The sequence below is a fragment of the Cuculus canorus genome, chromosome 7 (genome assembly GCF_017976375.1).
Source record: "Cuculus canorus isolate bCucCan1 chromosome 7, bCucCan1.pri, whole genome shotgun sequence".
NCBI classification, from domain to species: Eukaryota; Metazoa; Chordata; class Aves; order Cuculiformes; family Cuculidae; genus Cuculus; species Cuculus canorus.
This window is the reverse complement of record NC_071407.1, coordinates 13,502,945-13,522,863: the sequence shown is the minus strand read 5'-3', so window position 1 is coordinate 13,522,863 and position 19,919 is coordinate 13,502,945. Positions and strand designations below refer to the sequence as shown.

The following is a 19,919-nucleotide window of genomic DNA, read 5'->3' as shown; positions in this document are numbered from 1 at the left end:
TACGTGGGCAAGGATGGTCTCTGTGGGAAAGGGTTTGTGGGTCCCCATGCGTGGCACAGCAGGGGGTGGGTTTGGCAGCATCTGCATGCTGATATTGAGTCCATGGAGCAGAGACATTTGCAGAAGGCAGAGTGTGAAAGGAGAGCCCGACTCTGCAGCAAACACCTCTGTGTGTGAGTCTGGCTCCAATTTGAGGTCTTTGGGAGCCCACAGCTGAGACACAGACGCTTTTGAGAAGTGAAGGGCACAGCCATAAGCAGTGCAATTGCTTTTTTCCTTCTTTCGATCTCCCCGTGCTAACCCTGCGTACCCTGCGTACCCTGCGTACACGTAGCGAGCCACAAGCTTCCACTAGACAAAGCCCATGCAAGCTCCTGGCAGTGGGCTGAGCTGCTCAGTAAGGCAGCTGCAAAGGAGTGTCTCCTCTGTGCAGTAGGTGAGAAGGACCATTCACCTCCTGGGGGCTTTACCAGCTCTGCTTTTCCATGAAGAACTCAATGCAGTACATGGAGTGCAGAGGGATGGCTTCGTTCTTTGCAGTCAGGTTTGGGAGATATTCCAAGCGTAGCTCCCCATGCCTTATCTTGTTTAGAGCCCCTTCCAGAAGATTGGAATTTCTCTCCCTTTCCTTGCAGTGCTGCTGGGGTTTCTCTTTTCCCCTGGACTCCATCTAGCGGGGAAGTCCCGAGTGCTCTGCAAGCATCAGACCCACAGAATTCTGCAGAGAAATGCAGCAATTCTGGAAACCCAGAGACCTGGCTGGCCGCGTCCTGTAGTGGGTGAGGAGTGGGGGGCGAGGGCTTCCAGGCTACTTGGGAAAGGCTGGAGGCTGCTGAACAAGTGCCTCAGCCCTTGGGCAAGCAGCTGAGCTTAGGAAAGAGGGGCCGCTTACAGCTCTCTTTGCACTATGATTTTCCAGGAGAGACCAAAATCCCTTCTCTGCCAGTCAAACAGCACCTTGTGTCCCCGTTGGGCTGTGTGTGTGAGCGAAGGGATATATGCTTGGAGGTTTTTTATAAATGAAAGGGCAGCCTATGGTGCCATAGAGCAAGAGAAGCCTTTCCTGGCATCCTCTGAAGGATGATGCATTCAAAATCCTTTCAGATTAAAATATTATACCCCGTAAAAGCAAGAGCAATCAAACATGTCCTATCCATCTTGCTGTGACCTGGCCTGACACAGGAATGCGCCTTTTGGTCCTCCATGGCCACCTCTGGCTATGTGGAAAAGGTTAATTGCTGCCCCTGAAAATGAATGTATTCAAATGCCTGGTGCTGCCCGTTGTAATCTGATGATGTTTGCTTTGCATGAAGAGGTTAGGGAGCTGATACTGACACCCAGAGTTCCATGGCAGCAAGCTTCCCGACCCTGCAGGTCACTGACTGGTAACTGAATAGGAGAAAAGTTGGAATTTGGAAGTGTTATGAGAGATGAATGTGTTTGAGGAGTTCCTATGAGGCACCACAAAACCACATAGGTCTACAGTGCACACATGAGTTTGCACCAGGTAAAAAAGCCACCTTGCTCCTGTAAGTCTGTAAAGAAGTGAAACAAAGGGTAAAACAATAGAATCAATTCACAGAAAATCATGACATGGTGAAGATACAGAGCAACAATGCAATATATGGATTCAAAAAGAAGTGTGGGCATGAGCCAGAGATGCTCTTAGTAGCAGTGGCCTAGGGGGTCCAGGTGGCAAGAAGGCATTTCCAGAGCATCTGGAATGAGGAGCCTGAGCAGTCAGGTTATGCCCAGCTGCTGTATGGAGATGGGAAATCCAGAAGCAGGCGTGAAAGCCTGAAACATTCAACAGCTCTTGGTGTTCTCTGTTGGAATCAAAGCTGCAGAATAGCTCATCTTGGATGACATGGCTAGAAAAGGCTGTTTGCCGTCTGTCTAATAATCTCTGTCTGGAGATAATGAGATGCTTTCTAACTAGAGAAGAAGTTTTCAAATCCCTGGTAAATGTAGCTCCCAGCAAGAGCCGTACACTGGGCCTCCAGTGCTAAGTCCTGACAAAATCTGGATCATTATAAAATATGAGGATTGTAAAAATAATTCCATGATTTAGAAAGGATTTCCTAAGTGATCCAGACTGCTTAACCTGCCTTTTGGCATCAGCAAAATAGGGGAGTGATTAATTCACAATTTAAGGATTAAACATATAACTGATGCCCATAAACATGGTGTCCTGGAAAGTTACCTTACCAGCCTGTCCTTTTGGCTTTGGATGAGACTACGAGTCTGAACTATGTGGTGCACCAAAATTTACAAGTCTCTGGGTTTAGAGCTATGCCATGATTTAAACAAAATATCCTTGGTGCTACCTGAAGCCAGGAAGGAGCTGGTTTCAGTCAGGTAGAAGATGGCAGACCAGCCTCAGGGTTGTGACCTGGCAGGTGAAAGGAACTTTGACAGGTGTGAAAAGTATGAAAGGTGATGGGATATTGGAAAGACCTGCTGAAAACAAAAGCAAGATGCTGTTTAATCCTCCCCTGCATAGTCCCCTTCCATGATTACTTACAAAGACTTTTCACAAAGTCACCAACCTGCCCATCCTGGGAGGTTTGCGTTAATTAGCTCCTGTAATCAAAGAGAGCCTTCCCAGTATGAAGAGAAGAGCAGATGGGTTCAGAGGGTCCTAACTACAAACCCCTTCATTAAAAAGGCATGAGTCCCTGCAGCAGGTTTTCCGTTTGCCTGGAGAGAGAGGTGCCCCCAGTGAGGTCCCTCCTCCTGCATGCATACAGAAAAAGGCCACAGCTAAATGCCACTGCTTTTGCATAGCACTATTTTTTCCAGATTCTCAGCATTTTGGGGAGGAAGCAGCTGAGAGGACTTTTCCTCGCACCTGACTTTGATTTTGAGCACTACATAGGGGTCCTTACCAGGATGTGAATGTAAGGGTCTGCCTGGCTTTGCTTGTGCATGCACAGTTTTGGGGTTCTCAGACCCCTAAGCCATGCAAAGAGGAGGTCCTGCACCCCTGTCCTTTGTGAGGAACCCAAAACCAATCCATCCAACACACTGGTCTGGGTGTTCCAGTGATCGCAGAGGTGGGCTAAATTCCCTTCTCTCGATGTGAAGCTCTGCAGGCTTGGTGTCCTGCCTCCGCGGGCACAGAGGGTGCTGTGAGGGCAGAGCAAGCGATGGATGCGGTGCTGGTACTCTGATTCATCCTGGGGTGTAGGGGGCATGATCCTCAAGTCCCAAATTACTATGGGTAGCAGGGAGTTACTGTGGCTCAGGGTCATCTGACCCTTTCCTGGGAAAGCAGGCCCGTGGAACTGCACTAGGATGAGTCAAATGAAGTTCGGGACCAGGAAAATATTGTGACTACGGCCCCAGAGCACTGCACGGGTTGTCCTGTGTAATTGTCCACTTTTCTATTTTCCAAGCACTTAAAGGGAGAGGAGGCTGTTTACCTACTGGAAAGGGCCTCCCTGAACCCAGAATGTGGTCTCAGCTGCCACAAGCCATACTGGATGCACTGTTCATCTCTGGCTGTCTGGAAAGCTAAACCGCCCCTGCACTGTCCTCCTCCCAGATGGAGAGCGAGGTGACGGCTGGGCCATGGGCCATGTGTTGGACCAACTGAGATTCAGCGCAGCAGTTGTAGCCTTGGAAGCAGCCCATCTCTCCTGGCAGCAGGACATAAGCACACGCTTCAATTACAGGTCTTTTAATGAGTAGGGACCCACCAGCCCTTTGTGCATCATAGAATCATAGAATGCTTCAGGTTGGAAGGGACCTTTACAGGTCATCCATGCCAACCCCCCTGCACAGGCAGGAACACCTTTAACCAGATCAGGCTGCTCAGAGCCCCATCCAACCCAACCTTGAATATTTTCAGGGATGAGGCTTCCACTACTTCCCTGGGCAACCCGTTCCAGTGTTTCACCACCCTCGTTGTAAAAAATGTCTTCCTTATAGTCAGTGTAAATCTACCCTCCCTGAGTTTAAAACTGATAACCCTTGTCCTATCCCTGTACCCCCGATAAAGAGCGCTTCCTCAGCTTTTCCATGGGCCCCCTTTCAGTACTGGAAGGTCGCTATAAGGTCTCCCTGGAGCCTTCTCTTCTCCAGGCTGAAAAACTCCAACTCTCTCAGCCTGTCCTCAGCAGAGAGGTGCCCCGGCCTTTGTATCGTGGCCTCCTCTGGACTCACTCTAACAGTTCCATGTCCTTCCTGTGCACTAAGGAAGAGCAGAGCAGGGACCCTGGGGACATTTTGAGCATCCCTGGTGGGAGCTCCACAGCCTCCGGTCCTGCTCCCACCACATCTCGGCCTGGGGTTTCCTTGATTTGACAGGCCTGGAGGTGGCCCAGGCGGGTAAGCAAAAGGTGGCGATGGGAGAGAGGACTGCGGCTCATCCGCGTTCAACATTTAGTGTTTAATCGCACTGACAGGACCGCCGGAGCCCAGAGAACACCGGGGAGCAGCGGGAGGGCAGGGGATGCTGCAGCCCGGGAAGGGAGCACCTGGAGGGCAGGGGATGCTCCAGCTGGGGAAGGGAGCACAGAGAGGGCAGGGGATGCTCCCCACCGAGACAGGGAGGACCGGGAGGGCAGGGGATGCTCCCGCCGCGCGGTGCCGCCAGGGGCCGCTGCGCGACCGCCGACCAGTGCTGCTCGTGGCCGCGAGGCGGCGCATTGGGGCCGCTGCTCGGACGAGGGAGGAGCGGGGCGGGGGCAGCGATCCCGCCCTGCGCCATCATTGGTCACGCCCCCCGAGGCCCCGCCCCGCCGCCCGGCGCATGCAGAGCAGTCACGCACCCCATCGGCCTCAATAGGTGAGGGGCGCGGCCTGTTGTAGGACCGGACAGCCATTGGCGGAGAGCGGACGAGGGGCGTGGCCTGGCCGGGGCAGGGCCCTTATTGGCGGAGGGCTGACGGGTGGTGGCCTCAATCGGAGAGGGACTTCGCCTGGCGGGGGCTGGCCGTTATTGGTGGAGGGTGAGCGAGAGGCGTGGTCTGGCTGGGGGCTGGGTCACCATTGGCGGTGCGGGCGTGGGGCGTGGCCTCTATCAGCGAGGTGGAGGGGCCTGGCTAGGGGTTGGGTTACCATTGGCAGTGAGAGCGAGGGGCGTGGCCTGGCTGGGGCCGGTTGCCATTGGCCGATCTGGCGAGGGGCGTGGCCTCCATAGGTAAGGGGCGCGGTCTGTCGGGGCCGATCCGCTGTTGGCGACGGTGTGGGGGCGTGGCCTCAATCGACGAGGGGCGTGGCCTGTCTGAGGTCGCTCCGCCATTGGCCGGGCGGGCACGGGGCGTGTCGCGGCGCGGGGGGCGGGCAGCGGGTAGAGGCGGCGCTCGCTGGTCCCGGCTCGGCAGTTGCTGCCTGTCGGGTCCCGCGGGCAGCCGTGCCCGCCGCCGCTGCCTCGCCCGCCGCCCGGGGAGCCGGGGCACGCCGCAGGCGCCGCGCGGCGATGCGGGGCCGCGGCGGCGCCGAGCCCTGACCAAAGATGGCCGCGCTGCCCGGGGGGAACATGGCGGGGGGCGGCCGGGGGGCGCGGGCGTTGCTGCCGCCGTTGCTGCCGCCGTTGCTGCCGCCGCTGCCGCTGCTGTTGCTGCTGCTACTACTCGCGGGGGGGCCCGGCCCGGCCGCCCCCGGCCGCCGCCGCCACGCCGCCCGCCGCCTCGGCGGAGGAGACGGTGATCATCGGCCTGCGGCTGGAGGACACGGACGATGTCTCCTTCATGGAGGGGGGCGCGCTGCGCGTGAGCGAGCGCACGCGGGTGAAGCTGCGGGTGTACGGGCAGAACATCAACAACGAGACATGGTCGCGCATCGCCTTCACGGAGCACGAGCGGCAGCGGGGCGGGCGGGCGGCGGCGGCGGCAGCGGCGGGGGGGCGCGGCGGGGCCGGGCCGGGCGGCGGAGGCGCCCCGCAGCGCTGCGGCATCCGCACCTCGGACATCATCATCCTGCCGCACATCGTGCTGAACCGCCGCACCTCGGGCATCATCGAGATCGAGATCAAGCCCCTGCGCAAGACAGAGAAGAGCAAGTCCTACTACCTGTGCACCTCGGTCTCAGCCCCCGCCGCCGCCGCCCTGGGGCCCGGGGCCGCCCCGGGGCTGGCGGGGGGTGAGGGGCCGGCCGGGCACCCGCCATGGGGAGAGACCACCTGGATCTACCACGACGGCGAGGACACCAAGATGATCGTGGGCGAGGAGAAGAAGTTTCTGCTGCCCTTCTGGCTGCAGGTCATCTTCATCTCGCTGCTTCTCTGCCTCTCGGGCATGTTCAGCGGCCTCAACCTGGGCCTCATGGCGCTGGACCCCATGGAGCTGCGCATCGTGCAGAACTGTGGCACGGACAAAGAGAAGAACTATGCCAAGCGCATCGAGCCCGTGCGCCGCCAGGGCAACTACCTGCTCTGCTCCCTCCTGCTCGGCAACGTCCTGGTCAATACCACACTTACCATTCTGCTGGACGACATCGCTGGCTCTGGGCTGGTGGCCGTGGTGGTCTCCACCATCGGTATCGTCATCTTCGGCGAGATCGTGCCGCAGGCTATTTGCTCTCGGCACGGCCTGGCCGTGGGCGCCAACACCATCTTCCTCACCAAGTTTTTTATGATGATGACCTTCCCGGCCTCCTACCCCGTCAGCAAGTTGCTGGACTGTGTCCTGGGCCAGGAGATCGGCACGGTCTATAACCGTGAGAAGTTGTTGGAGATGCTGCGAGTCACCGACCCTTATAATGACCTAGTCAAGGAGGAGCTCAACATTATCCAAGGAGCCCTAGAGCTGCGCACCAAGACGGTGGAGGACGTTATGACTCCTCTCCGAGACTGCTTCATGATTGCTGCTGAGGCTGTGCTCGACTTCAACACTATGTCTGAGATCATGGAGAGTGGTTATACCCGCATCCCTGTTTTCGAGGGCGATCGCTCCAACATTGTGGACCTGCTCTTTGTTAAGGACCTAGCTTTTGTGGACCCCGATGACTGCACTCCACTCAAGACCATCACCCGCTTCTACAACCACCCGCTGCACTTTGTCTTCAACGACACCAAGCTCGATGCCATGCTGGAGGAGTTCAAGAAAGGTGGGCTTGTGCCTGTGGCAGGGGCGTGGAGCGCTTCTTGGTGGTGCTGAGCATCAACCATCCTACGGCGAGCTGGCCGGGGAGGCGAGGAAGGTCTGCAGAGAGGTCCCATTGCGAAGGGGTTTGGGAAGGTGCATCTGGGAGAGAGGGGGGCCTTTGTTTAGGCGTTTGCCAGATCTGTCTGCTCCCTGGGCCAGAAAGCTGATCTGCGGCTGGTATGTGCCCCCGGCCTCTTTTCCCCACTGCACTGGGATGTGTGTGTGGGCACGGTGCCAAGCAAGGTTGTTTTCTTTCTTGCTTTTTTCCACTCATTTGTCCGTTATAGTGCGAGCCGCTGACGGGAATCTGCGCCCGTTACTTGGCTGTGTCTTCCCCGTGCTTTTTCAGCTGGCCTGACAGCAAGGAGTGGGTGGGCTGCTCGGGTAGGTCATCCGTATCTTTCAGGCTTAGCGCACGCACACGTGCTGAGATAAACAAGGCGTTTTAGCTCCATTCATAGGCTCAGCTGTCTGACTGCAGCTCTGTGCTCGTGTTCAGTTGTTTTGATTGACTCTTTGATCTGTTAACTCATAAATAGTTTCAGGGTCTTAAAATATATTCAAAAGCACCCATTGGCACTGCGCTTCAGAGTTACAGGTCTTTAACCCCAGGCTTCCCCCTACAGATGTGACCCTTTCTATTTCTCTGGTGTGCGGATGTGTTAGTTGCATTAGAAGAGGACTGTCTTAATTGTAGGAGCCGCTGACCTAACGAATGCATCTTAATTCTTGTCATAAGCCTTTGCTTAGGAGGAAGGAAAATACTTTTCTTTCCCTTTAAAAATCTATTCCTCTCGTCAGGTCAGATAGTAATAACAATGGTGCTGTATGTCTTGTGCAGGGAAGTGCTTTCAGAGAAATAGTTAAGTGAAATTTCTGACAGACTGGATGTGTGGACTCCTGTGCTGGAAAATTGAAGGCAGTGGGAGTGCCAGGGAGCTGTTCATACCCAGGAAGGTCTGATCCAAGTGCCGCCAAGCAGCTCAGTCCGTGAGAGAAGATCTGGCTGAAAGAGGAGACCTCTACAGCTGCCTGGACCCCATAGTTGGGCTAACAGGGAATATTTGAGTTCACCTTTTATCAACTCCAAAAGTTATCTTGAAAAGAACTTTGTAAATTGGTAATTGGTCTTTCTAGGTAGTAAATTTAAATAAACACTTAAATTTCAGGTGCTGTTATGTCAACATGCTGAACTTTGGCAGCATGGCATTAGATCTGTTTTTTCCTGCTTAACTCAGTTGTGGGGATTTGGAGAGTTACACCGTTGGTTTCCTTGTCCTTATTTCAACTTCACAGGTGAAAGAGGGGCATCCTCCTACTTTCTACTGATCTATGCAGCAGTGGTTTTCTTTCTTTCTTTCTGCTTCTGTGTAGGGATGGGAAAGTCTTACTTGTTCGAAGCTGTTGAAGGAGACATGAGGGAAAGCTTCCCTCGGTTGTGGTTTTTGCCCTGTTGGATCTGCAGCTTGGATCTGGGAAACTGAATTATGTCACTTAACTGTTGGCTGTTTAAGATGGATTTCACCGCATGTGCAGGCATAGGGTTCTTTTTTCCACCCCCCCATTATTCAGACTCCAATTAGCGTGATGGCATTCTTAACGTGTAGTGAGACTTGTGGTTTTTCTAGTTTCATTTGTAGCGGTGTGTCTGAAGAAATGACTATTATGTTGGTTGCTTTATTTCCCCTATCTGAAAGAGATAAGGTGCAGTGCTGCGTGTTAACATAGGAGTCCTTTTCTTTAATAGCTGGATAAATTAAGTGCACATTTTAATCCTCCAAGTGTTGCTAAGCCAAATGTGCCTCCTTACAGTTCCTGCAGCTTGTGCTTAAAATAAGCTTCTTAAAAATCCTCCTGGCTGGCTTGAAAGGTGCAGACCAGAGATCGTTTTCCCTGGTAGCGGGAGGACTTCCCTTGCCTGCACTATGAAGCATCCCAGTAGCATAAGTTTAGGATGACTTCTTAATGCGTGTGTTCCCTCCCGAGATCGTCATGCCCTACAATAGGCTTTGCAGTTGTGAAGTAATTCAGGCTAGTTTGATCATACTTCCATGTTTACTTCGTAATAGCTGTGCTGGTTGGTCTGTGTTGACAGTCCCTAGTGTTATGGACCAGCTCTGTGCTAACTGGTTTCTCTCTAAAATGCAGATATGGTAGAAATAAATGTTTTCCTTTGTATCCTTTGAAATGAATGTAAATAGCTTGATAGCTCGCTTGATCTGGCATAGCGTGGTGTCTTTTGCAAGAGTTCTTCAAACTTTCTTCTTCAGAACAACCTTGCCAAATTCCCGTGAGAATGTACAAATTAAGGGTGAGAATCAAATTGCGTGTTACTCTCTGGTAGAGTGTTGAAAACAAATACGCTTACAGTTTTTAATCATTCCCTTCCCATCTCTTTGACCTTCTGCCATGGTAGGCTTGCTTCGAAACTAATATGTGTGTCTTTTTTTTTTTTCCACCCAGGTCCCTACTACCACTGTTTGGTGCAACAGGCAGCTCAAGTGATAGTGCTGTCAGTCGAATACTTTAATAGCTTTAAGGAGTGAGGCTTGGGTTATAAGAAGCTTGGTAATTAGCTGGGGAGGAGGGGTTTTGAAGCTCACTTTTGGGAAGGTGCAAAACATACGTGTCCTAAACACAGAATGAAGGCTTAGGAAGAGGGGTTTAAAAGCCAAGCACAGCAGGATGCGTGTCCTTTACACTATTGTGGAGGGTGAAATGGGTAGTTCTGTACTTGTTCTGGTGCTTAGGCAGAACAGCTGGAGGATTTGCTGGTGGGCCTGTTATTAATGTTCTTTGCCCACAATTGCGAAATAAGTATCTGTTCCACTTCCATGCTGCCAGGCAGGAAACTTAATTTTGAGAGCTGCAGCACATTCCCATTCCCCTGTTGCTCTAATCTCTTAAAGTGTGAATAAAGGTGATCTCTGAAGCAGTCTGCAAAAAAGCTTCTCTCTAAAAAGCGTTGCTTACGTACAAATAAATGAACAGCTTTTGCAGGAGGGGCAGTTTTCTGTTCCCATTGTCAGACCTTAAATCTCTGCCAGCACTGTCAAATCTGTTTGCCTACAAGTTGAACAGTGAACTTGCTTGAATTCAGTCATTCTAATATAATGCAAAGAAGTCTAAGGTACCCCTTCTGCTGGCCTAGGAAGTGGCCTGCCTGATTTACTCAGCACAGAGTAAATCGTTTGATTTACACTTAGCTCGTTTGAAATAAACCCACTCCCAGCTAATCTAATGTTGGCAGTTGCTGTAGAGGTGTTACCTGTTCCAGGATCGATTTGTGTCCTGGCTCCTAAGCTGCAGCAGGGAGTAAATGAGCGACAGTCACTTTTGGAAAGAAGCTAGTGAACTGTCTCTATTGGTCTCTGTTTTCTTGTTGACAAGTGTGTGGGTTTTTTTTTTTCTTTTCCCCTTTTTGACAGTTTTCCTAGGTCCCTGCTCAAATGCTCTCTGGCACTTGCTCTTGATGTTTTTCACAGGCAGATCTCTGCATGTGAGAGCCTCAATCCAAAGTGTTCTATTTCTAGCTCCCTGGCTGCCAGAGCTAAAAGAATTCAGCTTGAAAAGCCTGATGTTGTAACACTAATATTTTAAGATTGGCCCATTTTCTACAAGCCATTGTATGTCTGCTTTCCTCGTGGCCTGGACAGCATTGGAGGGCAGCAGTTTCTCAGTCAGAGTCTTCCTTATCTGGAGACTTTTAAATCACATATTGTGATCTTATCTATGTCTGTCTCCGCTGTTATGTTATACCAAATATGAGAATTAATAATGTGTTACAAAGAAGTTACAGTAACTGTGTCCATCAGTTCTGAGCTCTTGTTTTCTGAATCACATGGCAGCCTTGAAAAAATACCTTATTAAAGTCGTAGCCAACTGGACCTTGAAAGATTTTGCTATCATAAAAACCTTGTCAGAGTTAGTTTGATGATTTCTTCACACTTGGTTGGTCTCAGTCTGTTTTTGATACTGTATGTGTTTGGTGGCTGTATTTAGTGTGGACATAGGAGCTGGAGGAAGACTTTGTCCATTTCTTTTCTAGTTCTTCTTTCTTCTCCAAAGAAAACCCAAGCCCCAGCATCCTGAAGCCTAAACCCCTTAGTTTTGAGGGAGCAGAGAAGAATACCTAGACCTACTTGCTCTTCTTTTGAGCACATAGATCCTCTATTTGAAAGTAGGTAGGACAGCAGGTGATTGGTAGCCCAGAGATCTGAAGTCCTGCATTGCTGCTCTTGGTCTGAGGGATATTTCTGGTACTAGGTCACTTACATGTCTGGTACAACTCTAACTCAGGCTTGTAGGTGGCTTCTTTCCCATTTGCTTTCAGGTTTTATAGGTTCCCATCCTGCTGAATCAGAGTCCAGGCTTTCCATTAATAACCTTTATTTATTGCATCCGAATGCTCACTTTCTAGTTGTCCATCTCCTGAGCCATTTTTCTGTGTAAGCCTTTGACTGCAGCATTATGAGAAACTCAAAGTACGTAAATCTCCTCTGGGATTATCAAAGGCATGTAAAACACCTTCTTGGAAAACAATATAATTTTCAAGGCTACTTGGCTGACAAAAGGCACCTCCTCTAATCCTTTCAGGGAAATTCATATAAAGGGAGGTGTGTTGAGGAGGTCCAGCGTGGAGACTTCTTGTGTGAAGAGAGTAGGGGAATGGTAGATGGGAGGGAATTTACCGCTAAGATACAGAAGGCTTTGCATGATATGCCTGCAGATTTGTTCCGTGAATGAAAATTGCATGAGAGGGTGGGGGTAACCTTGTGACAAACTGTTTCTTGGCTGTCTGACAGCGTAGCACCCGCAGGTACTGTGCTGCCAAGAGCTTTGCTGGCCTTGCAGACCTCCTGGGGGATGTGTGCTCATTCCACTGGAGAGGAGCGGAGCGGATGTGGGTTACTGCAGGCAGCCCTTCTGCTGGTATGCTGAGGGGATTACGTCAAGGAGAATGCATCAGAGAACAGCTCCAGTTCTTCCTGAGCTCCCTACTGTGAAGCTTTCCTAGGAACCCAGGGGAGAAGAGACGCTGCTGGAGTGCTTCTTCACTTGGTGAGGAGCCCAGGTGGAGGCTCCGTTCAGCTGCTAGGAGTAGAAGGAAATGTAGTTCAGGTGGCTGGCAGGAAGAGGAGTAAGTGAGTTAAATGGTTTGAGCAGGAAAGGTTTGAATCTGATGCTTGTGTTTGGTATGATTCTTGGTTTGCTTTTTAACTCATTGCTAGCAACTCTTGTCATTCAACAAAGACAAGAAGTTGCCTTTTCCTCCCCTCAACTGTTTGCTAACTTAGCTAAAGCTTTCCTGCAAAGAAGCTGATTGGAGTGAATTCCACCACAAGTGAACTGTGTTCCTACCTGCTTTCTCTGTATCTGTAAAGGTTATCTGTAATAGGCACAGATGTAAACTTCAGGTCAGTCTGTGCAACCAGCAACTTTTCACAGCCAATTTTGGAGTAGAATAGAGAGAAGAGTCAGAATATCAACTTATGAGAAAATTCAATGTGCAGGAAAATTATCAGGTAGCTTAACCATTGCCGTATCCTTTGGGGGCTGATATTTTCTTGAGTTTCAGTATTTCCCTGCCAACATGAGGTTCTGAAGAGCAGAACTATTTCTTGGTGAGCTTCAGTTGACTTTAAGGTTGTAAAAACAGTGACAGCAAGTCCTGTGCAATAGTATGTGTCTAACAATGGCTATGGCTGCTTAGAGAAACTACTAGAAAAGAGCAAATTTATTTTGTTCACCACAGAAGCTTACTGACCTCATCAGGCTGCAGTTCCAGAGGTTCTGGAACTAAAGATCATGCCTTTATATTAAATAGCCCTGGGTGCTTATTTCTGTGAGTGTGTATAATCAACACTGAACCTTTGTCAGCTCTTGCACACAGACAAACAGAAATAGTGGGGTATCTCCTGTCAGTAGCTTTGTAGTGCTAGTGGCAGAAAGAGGTGGATCTGAAGGTTTCATTTCTAACCATGACCTCTGTGTGAAGCCATCCAAGGGCAGGTTTTGTTTTGGTAGGCTGCGCTGTCACTGTCTAGCTGGTACTTGAGCAATGAGGGAGTAAGTCACCTCACACTTCATATGTGTTATGAGCCCCAGTCCCCTCCTTTATTGAAGGAACAGTTATAGTGAGTGGGTGTTTGGTGGGGGTTACTGGAATCAAAAGGATCATTAAGATTGGAAAAGATCTCTAAGATCATCTAGTCCAACTGCCAGCCCAGCAGTGTGCTCACTAAACCCTGTCCAGAAGTGCGACATCTGCATGTTTTTTGAACACATCCAGGAATGGTGATTCCACCGCTTCCCAGGGCAGCCTGTTCCAATGCTTCACCACTCTTCCAGTTAGGCAGTTTTCCTAATATCCAATCTAAACCTCCCCTGGCGCAACTTCAGGCCATTTCCTTTTGTCCTATCACTTCTTACTTGGGAGAAGAGACCAGCACCCACCTCGCTGCAACCTCCTTTCAAGTAGTTGTAGAAGGTGATAAGATCTCCCCTCAGCCTTCTCTTCTCCACACTAAACAACTCCACCTCCCTCAGCTGCTTCTCATAAAACTTGTCTCCATTCCCTTCACCACCTACTGGCTAACTTATCTTGGAGCATCAGTGCCATTAAACTGTTGAAGATCTGCTTGTCTTTCTGGTACTGACCAATGTCACGTTTTGTCTTGTTCGCTTGGAGGGCAGACATTCTAGTGCAGAGAAATTAAGACCTGGAGAACTTGAAATCTCACTATTTCACCTCTTTTAAATAATTGGCAATGTATACTTAATATTAAGAATCCTAAGTCTGTTTTATAGATGCTTAGGTACCATCAAGTAAGCCTATAATGTAATGAGTGGCCAAGCAGTCTGTTGAATGAGTCTATATCTCATCCTGCCTTGTCTTTTCCATTAATACTTAACAAGAACTCACTTTTTAATTAGCCTGTGTGCCTCTACAGAGCTGTGGTGCAGCTGCCAGGTCTAGGTAGACCAATTGTACTTCTAGTGTTGAGTCTATCGCAGTGTCACTAACAGAGCTTGTAAAACCAGCCCTCAGCATTGACTACTGCAGTATTCTGAACCATACTTTGGTGAACATGACCTGGCAGTCCTGTTTATATGACAAGGTCCTGAAATGCAGTCTACCAACTTCAAATAGGAGTGTAAGTATGTGGTGGTAATGAGCTATGTGGCTAACAGACCCACATCAGCTGGTTGATCCAATCTGGCTCCTGCAAAGGTCACAGAGTCATTTCAGGACTCTGGTGAAAAGTTTGTTCCACTTTTTCTGTGATGATATATTGCAGAAAAGAGATACATAAATCTGTCATTAACCTTCTTCTGGTGGAATCCACCTTTCCCCTTGGCCTGGGAATCAGCATGACCCAACAGCTGCTGGCAAAAAAAAGCTATGCTTAGAATAAACTAGAGCTAAGTGTGATGGTACAGAAAACATCTGTGAGAAGTGCATGAAAAGTAAAGCTGGTTAAGGAACTAGGCAGGATGGAGGTGACCTGCTCACCTCAGTCTTCTTATAGAGAAGTACGTTTAGGGAGGAGAAAGGAATGGCCTGGAACAGGTAAGTCGAAAAGCACCTTGTTGTTCTAAATGGCTTTTTGTACAACATAAAACAATGAAGTTCTTATTCTTCAGAACGTTGTTATGAGTTGAGGCAGAGAAACTAAAGTCTACTGAAAGGTTTCCTGTAGCTTCTTTAAAACACCAAAACGAAATGACGGAACACCCACCAAAAAACCCCGCTAATATTATGAGTCCAGGATGTGCAATGGTACTGTCTTTCGCAAAGTGAACTTGCAGCAACCAGATCCCTGTTTGACACCCCAACTCGAAACACAAAGTTGCAACATCTGAAGGATAGATGACAAAGAGATCCATGGTACTTGGAGAGAAACTGGATGGTTTTTTTTTGACCTGCCACTGGAGTTGCATGTACCTGATGTGCTTAACAGTGGCTGTCTTGGCTTATATTTACATTCTTGGTCCCAAATAACAAATAGGCTTTGGTTCTTTCCAAACTTGTCTCCAGTGACTCTACTTTTTTGTCCTCCTTTACTCAAAAGTGCTCTCTTCCCTGTTTACGGCTCTGTCTGTAGTAGCTTTCCAATTGGAGAGTCATGAGTAGGGGCCCTTGGAGACCTTCGAGCCATTGCTCTTGTGTTTTGTGCCTGGGAGCCTTCTGGAATCTTGGTGGGTAGCCAGTTTTCCCGGAAGAGAAGAATGACTTGGGATTCGCCCCACTTCTGTGCACAACCTGTAAATGCAAGATATGTTTCTTTGTCTGGGTTGGCTGACGTGTTGGAGGTTGCGATTCTTACAAGGGCGATTGTGGTTATTTCTGTGATTAAAAGACATCAATCTTGCTCTTTACCTACTGATGATATCTGCTTGAGAGGACTAGTAAAGGAATATCAGAAAAGCAATTTGTCCTGTAACCAAGTTGTCTTAAAATACCCATGGGCTAGATTGAACAGAAACCTCAAAGCTAAGAAAGCTTGTGTGAATGAGACTTCTTTTTTGCCTCTTTGTATTGAGGCATTTTGCTTGTAAATGTAGTTGGGTACAATAATTTCAATGTTTAAATATGAAGCAACAGCCCTTCTCATCAAGGAATTGTGCTGTGAAGGGCAGAGTAAATGTGATGCCTGTCAATCTGGGAACTGAAAGCTGATGATTATTGAGTCCTCAAGAGGTACAAGTTAACGTGATTCTGCTGCAGTTACTAATTAACCCAGCGAGTGCTTTGCTTCAGCCAAGGGAGCTGAGGCCAGAAGATGAGCACATACATTTAGTACAAAAGATCTGTATAGTTTTGTTTTCTTTAGTGCTTTCCGTTGGGATTGCACCATTCCTTTGTTGGCAGTCGTAAAAGAATCCTCTCTTCCAATGAGAGTGGTGCCCTAACATTGCTTTCTGCAGGGTGAACCATGCCATCAAGACCAGGCGCCTACTTGCTCGAGGTTCCCTCCTGCAGCAAGCATGAATAAAAGTTGTAGGTTTTTATAGTGAGTGTTTTATGGTGGTATAATCTCTTACAGCGATATGACAAAGTCATCCATGACTGTTTATCTTTATGGAGATGAGCAAGGCTTTATTTTCCACACTTGTCCATAGTAATAAGGGCAACAAAATGCTGACTCTGCCTTAGTTGTGGATACTCTGCTGCCAGCAAACAATTTTAAGACTGTTCTTGCCATTTCTGTTTTCCTTCTAGTACTCCACCTCCTGCCTGCCCTTTGCACTGAGGTGTTCAAAGTGCAGCCCTTGGCTGAAAGTGAGCCTGCAGGACCCCTTTCCATGCAACAGTTATGTGAGGACAAGGATGATCAGTTGCCCACTTTTATTGCTTGTGAATTGCTTGTCAGCAATTTCTAGACTCTTACAACAAAGGAAGAAAATCTGCCGGTGTGAACTTGTTCTTGATAAAAATTTACAATCTGGCATCGAAAGTAGGTGTGGTTGTGGGTTTTGGACGAGCTGCAGGCTTCATTCTTCCTATCTAGCGTGGGACATCTTTCCATTGGAAGCAGGTACAGCTCTTACACCTACAACTCCCGTACACAGCAAGTGCAGGCAGGGGCATTCTGTTGGTTTTACTGGGCATCTGGTAAGAGGCTTCAGTGAAATTTTGCACTAGCTGAGGTAGGCCTGTGTTGTGACTGAGAGTTATTCAGTAGCTCTAACTTAGAACTCCAAAGGACATCACTAAGTTTCAGTTTCAAGGTGGATAAATTAGTATGGCATGTTTTGCTATGTGAATTTGTGTGTGTTCTCCCCCCGTTTAACTGAGGTATGTGTTCTGATAAAGCTTATTGACTTTCAGCTTTTAGTTAGTGTCTGATATAGTAAGTGGAGAATGGAGAGGAAGCATCTCTCAAGATACCAGTTAGATAAAGCCTTGCTGCATAGGTCTCGTTTTTCCTGCAGCAGAGGAGAGGAGTAAGAGATGCCTTACTGGAGGCTGGGACAGGGGTCCTGTGGGTAGCTCACTTTATGGGCTACATGGTTGTAGCAGTATGGGATTTATGCTGCTCTTTAGGTGTGAGCTGAACTTTGTTGCGTGCTGGTTCCTTGCCCTCATAGGAATACCTTTCATCTTCTTGTTGATATCCTAGCTTGCCTAGAGCCTTTTGGAGTGGTTAGGCTTGAAAACACTTGATAACTCCACAGCTAAATTCAGGGACCTTCATACAGTTCATTGGGGGTGTTTTTTCTTTCTCTTATTGTTGAAGATTTGCTTGCACTATGTGAATGAGATTTCTCCCAAAGAAATCAAAATCCCTATCAGAATTGTCTGTTTCTCTCCTACTGAAAACCCTGTACAGTCTATGTTAGTACTTTAGCTGCTAAAAGTCTTGAGTGCTCATTTGCAGGAGAATGAGAAACTTTCTTGGATGACGCGTTGAAGAAAGCCTGCTTCTTTTCCTTCCTGTGACCCTTACAGAGATCACAACATGCTTAAAGCTTTATTCCCATTCCATGTGATAGAGCATGCCTTTATCATAATCAGGACTGACAGTTTTGTAGGGCTTTCTGTTCGGTTGACAAAGGCCTGGGGGGATGATGATCACTAACGTTGCTTTGGGATTGCCTTGCCAGTAGTTTACTGGTTTAATCCAGCTTGTGTTGTATTGATTGAAAGCTCCCAAGAAGAACCTGGAACTGGAAGAGTTGCACAGTTCAGCCTGTAGGCAGTCTCAGTGGGGGGTGAAGCTTCCCAATGTGGGAATTCCCTCAGGTTAGAGCTTGATGAAGGCAGCTGAGGCAGTGAGAAAACTTAATTACCTGCAAAATAGATGCAGTCTCCAAGAACTACAGCAATCTGTTGCTTGATGCCAATCGTAGGTTGAGTGTGATTGTAGTGTGTGCAGCCAATGTGCAAGCAAATACAGAAGCTTTCTTCTTATCTGCTTTCTCCAGGTAAGTTTTTTACCTCTGGAGTTAAGGGTGGAGATGAAGGTTTCCCTGTGCTGTGTGATGCACCACAGACAGGAATCCCACCTCTCCTATTTCTCTCTGTAGGGACACACCTGCTGTGTGAACCTTAGAGGTTCACCAGGAGAGTTCTGATATCAATGCCGCTATTCTATTAATAAGGAATTTTTCCAGAACAGCTGGTTTGAATTTTCCTTTTTTTTTCCAGTAATCTTTGAACAATATTTCATTTTTGTTTTTGAGAGAGAGAGAGACTGGGAAAGAGGGAGGGGGGGAGACACACATACGTTTGAGTGTTGAAGGCATTTTCATTTTGGATTCCTGGCCTGGAAACTGGGTTTAAACTTGTTGCTTGCCTGCTGTTTGAACCTGGTCCAGTGGTAAAAGGCTTTAATAAATTTCTTCTTTGCAAATCATCAACTTCACATTTTCCTGTAAAGGAAAGAATTTGGGAGTATGGCTTCCACGATTAATAGCCCTCTCAACACCACGCAATGCACAGGCTCCAACCAAAAAGTTCCAAGGAAAATATTCTGAAAGGAGGAAGTTGTCTAGCTGTGTCCCCTGTTTTGCATTTAAACTACTGGGCTTTGCAGAGAGATTAGTGTGCTCTTTTTTCCAGTAGATGTGCAGCCATCCTAGAACTAATAATTGAGAAGTGCTTGGGAGGCTTTAAGGAGGATGCTGTGCGAAGAGTCACCATGAGGAAACTGGTAGGCTTGGGGACTTGGGTGGCATTTATACTAAGTCTGTGTCTCTGTCGGTTTCCTCTGAAAAGTACTGAAAGAGTGGTGTCCTGCCAGTTTTTAGAGGAAGCTTCAACATGAACATTCAGGAGGGAGGGAAGTTCCTTAAACTCGGCCTCATTTGTTAAATTAATCCTTATCTTAGCTATCCTCTCCAGTGCTGCAGCTAGTAGTGACAGAGAATGAGTGTGACAGAGAATGAGTGTGTATGTGACTAAACGTGTACTCCCACAGCTAGAGGCAGCATGCAGGTTCTGGGAGCAAGAACTCTTGCTGTGGTAATGCTTATGAACAATTCTCCTAACAAAAAAAATTCTCGTCTCTGTTTTCTGTGGCTTTGAGGAGGATTGGGACATAAAAATTCTGAAGATGTGACTGAATACAGAAGTTCCTGCAGATAAGAACAGATTATTTTTTAACTTCATAAAGCTGAGTTTAAAGCATACAGATTTAATTTTCCTATTGCTATTTGCTTGTTTCCTCAAAAAAGAAAAAATGACCCAAGGAAACAAAGGGACTTCAAGTGAGCTGAGAACTGGACAAGAATTAAGTAGAAGATTTGATCTTTCAGATTTCATAGTGCTGTCCTGAGTTGTTTGGGGACTGTGATGGCTTCTCCTTGTTGCTTCAGTTACGTTTCACTTGAATGAGCACTAATTTTTGCTCTCTTCCCTTGTATAGATGGAATGGTTTTGTGGGAGCTGCTATGTTTCAGCTTTTCTTCTGTAATTTAAGGTATAAAATAGGAGTTTGGTTTAACCTTCATGCAATAGCCTCCTTGTGTGATGATTGCAACTTTCTTTAGGCTTATAGTCTACCCATTGACTCAGATTTTGCTTCTCTTGCCCTTGAGGTCCTTGGCTGTCAATGTCTTTATTCAGTGTTTTCACTCTCCTTTCTGCAGGTTGATGTGTAGCTCTCCTGGCACTGTTTGTTGGCACAAGGTGAGCAAAATTATAGAGAGACTAGGAAGTAGTAGCAACTCACGAGATAAAGCCATCCCTTAGACAAGTGTGTGGAGACACAGTTAAGGTGAATGCCCCAATGGTTAATGCTTTATTCTGTGTAACTTTATGGGTACTAAAATTGCTGCTGTAAAGTTCATTGTTGGGTGCTTTCTAACCTCTTACTGACA

At 48.2% G+C, this 19,919-nt stretch overlaps 1 protein-coding gene across 1 annotated transcript in view; it reads left to right on the top strand.

The window, feature by feature from the left end:
- The first annotated feature begins 5,339 nt into the window (after positions 1-5,339).
- The window catches only part of CNNM2 (cyclin and CBS domain divalent metal cation transport mediator 2), a 123,643-nt gene continuing 109,063 nt past the window's right edge, over positions 5,340-19,919 (top strand). Inside the window, 2 exon segments of the mRNA XM_009561483.2 lie at positions 5,340-5,595; positions 5,597-7,053. Coding sequence (XP_009559778.2) covers positions 5,462-5,595; positions 5,597-7,053 — 1,591 coding nt within the window. The 5' untranslated portion in view covers positions 5,340-5,461.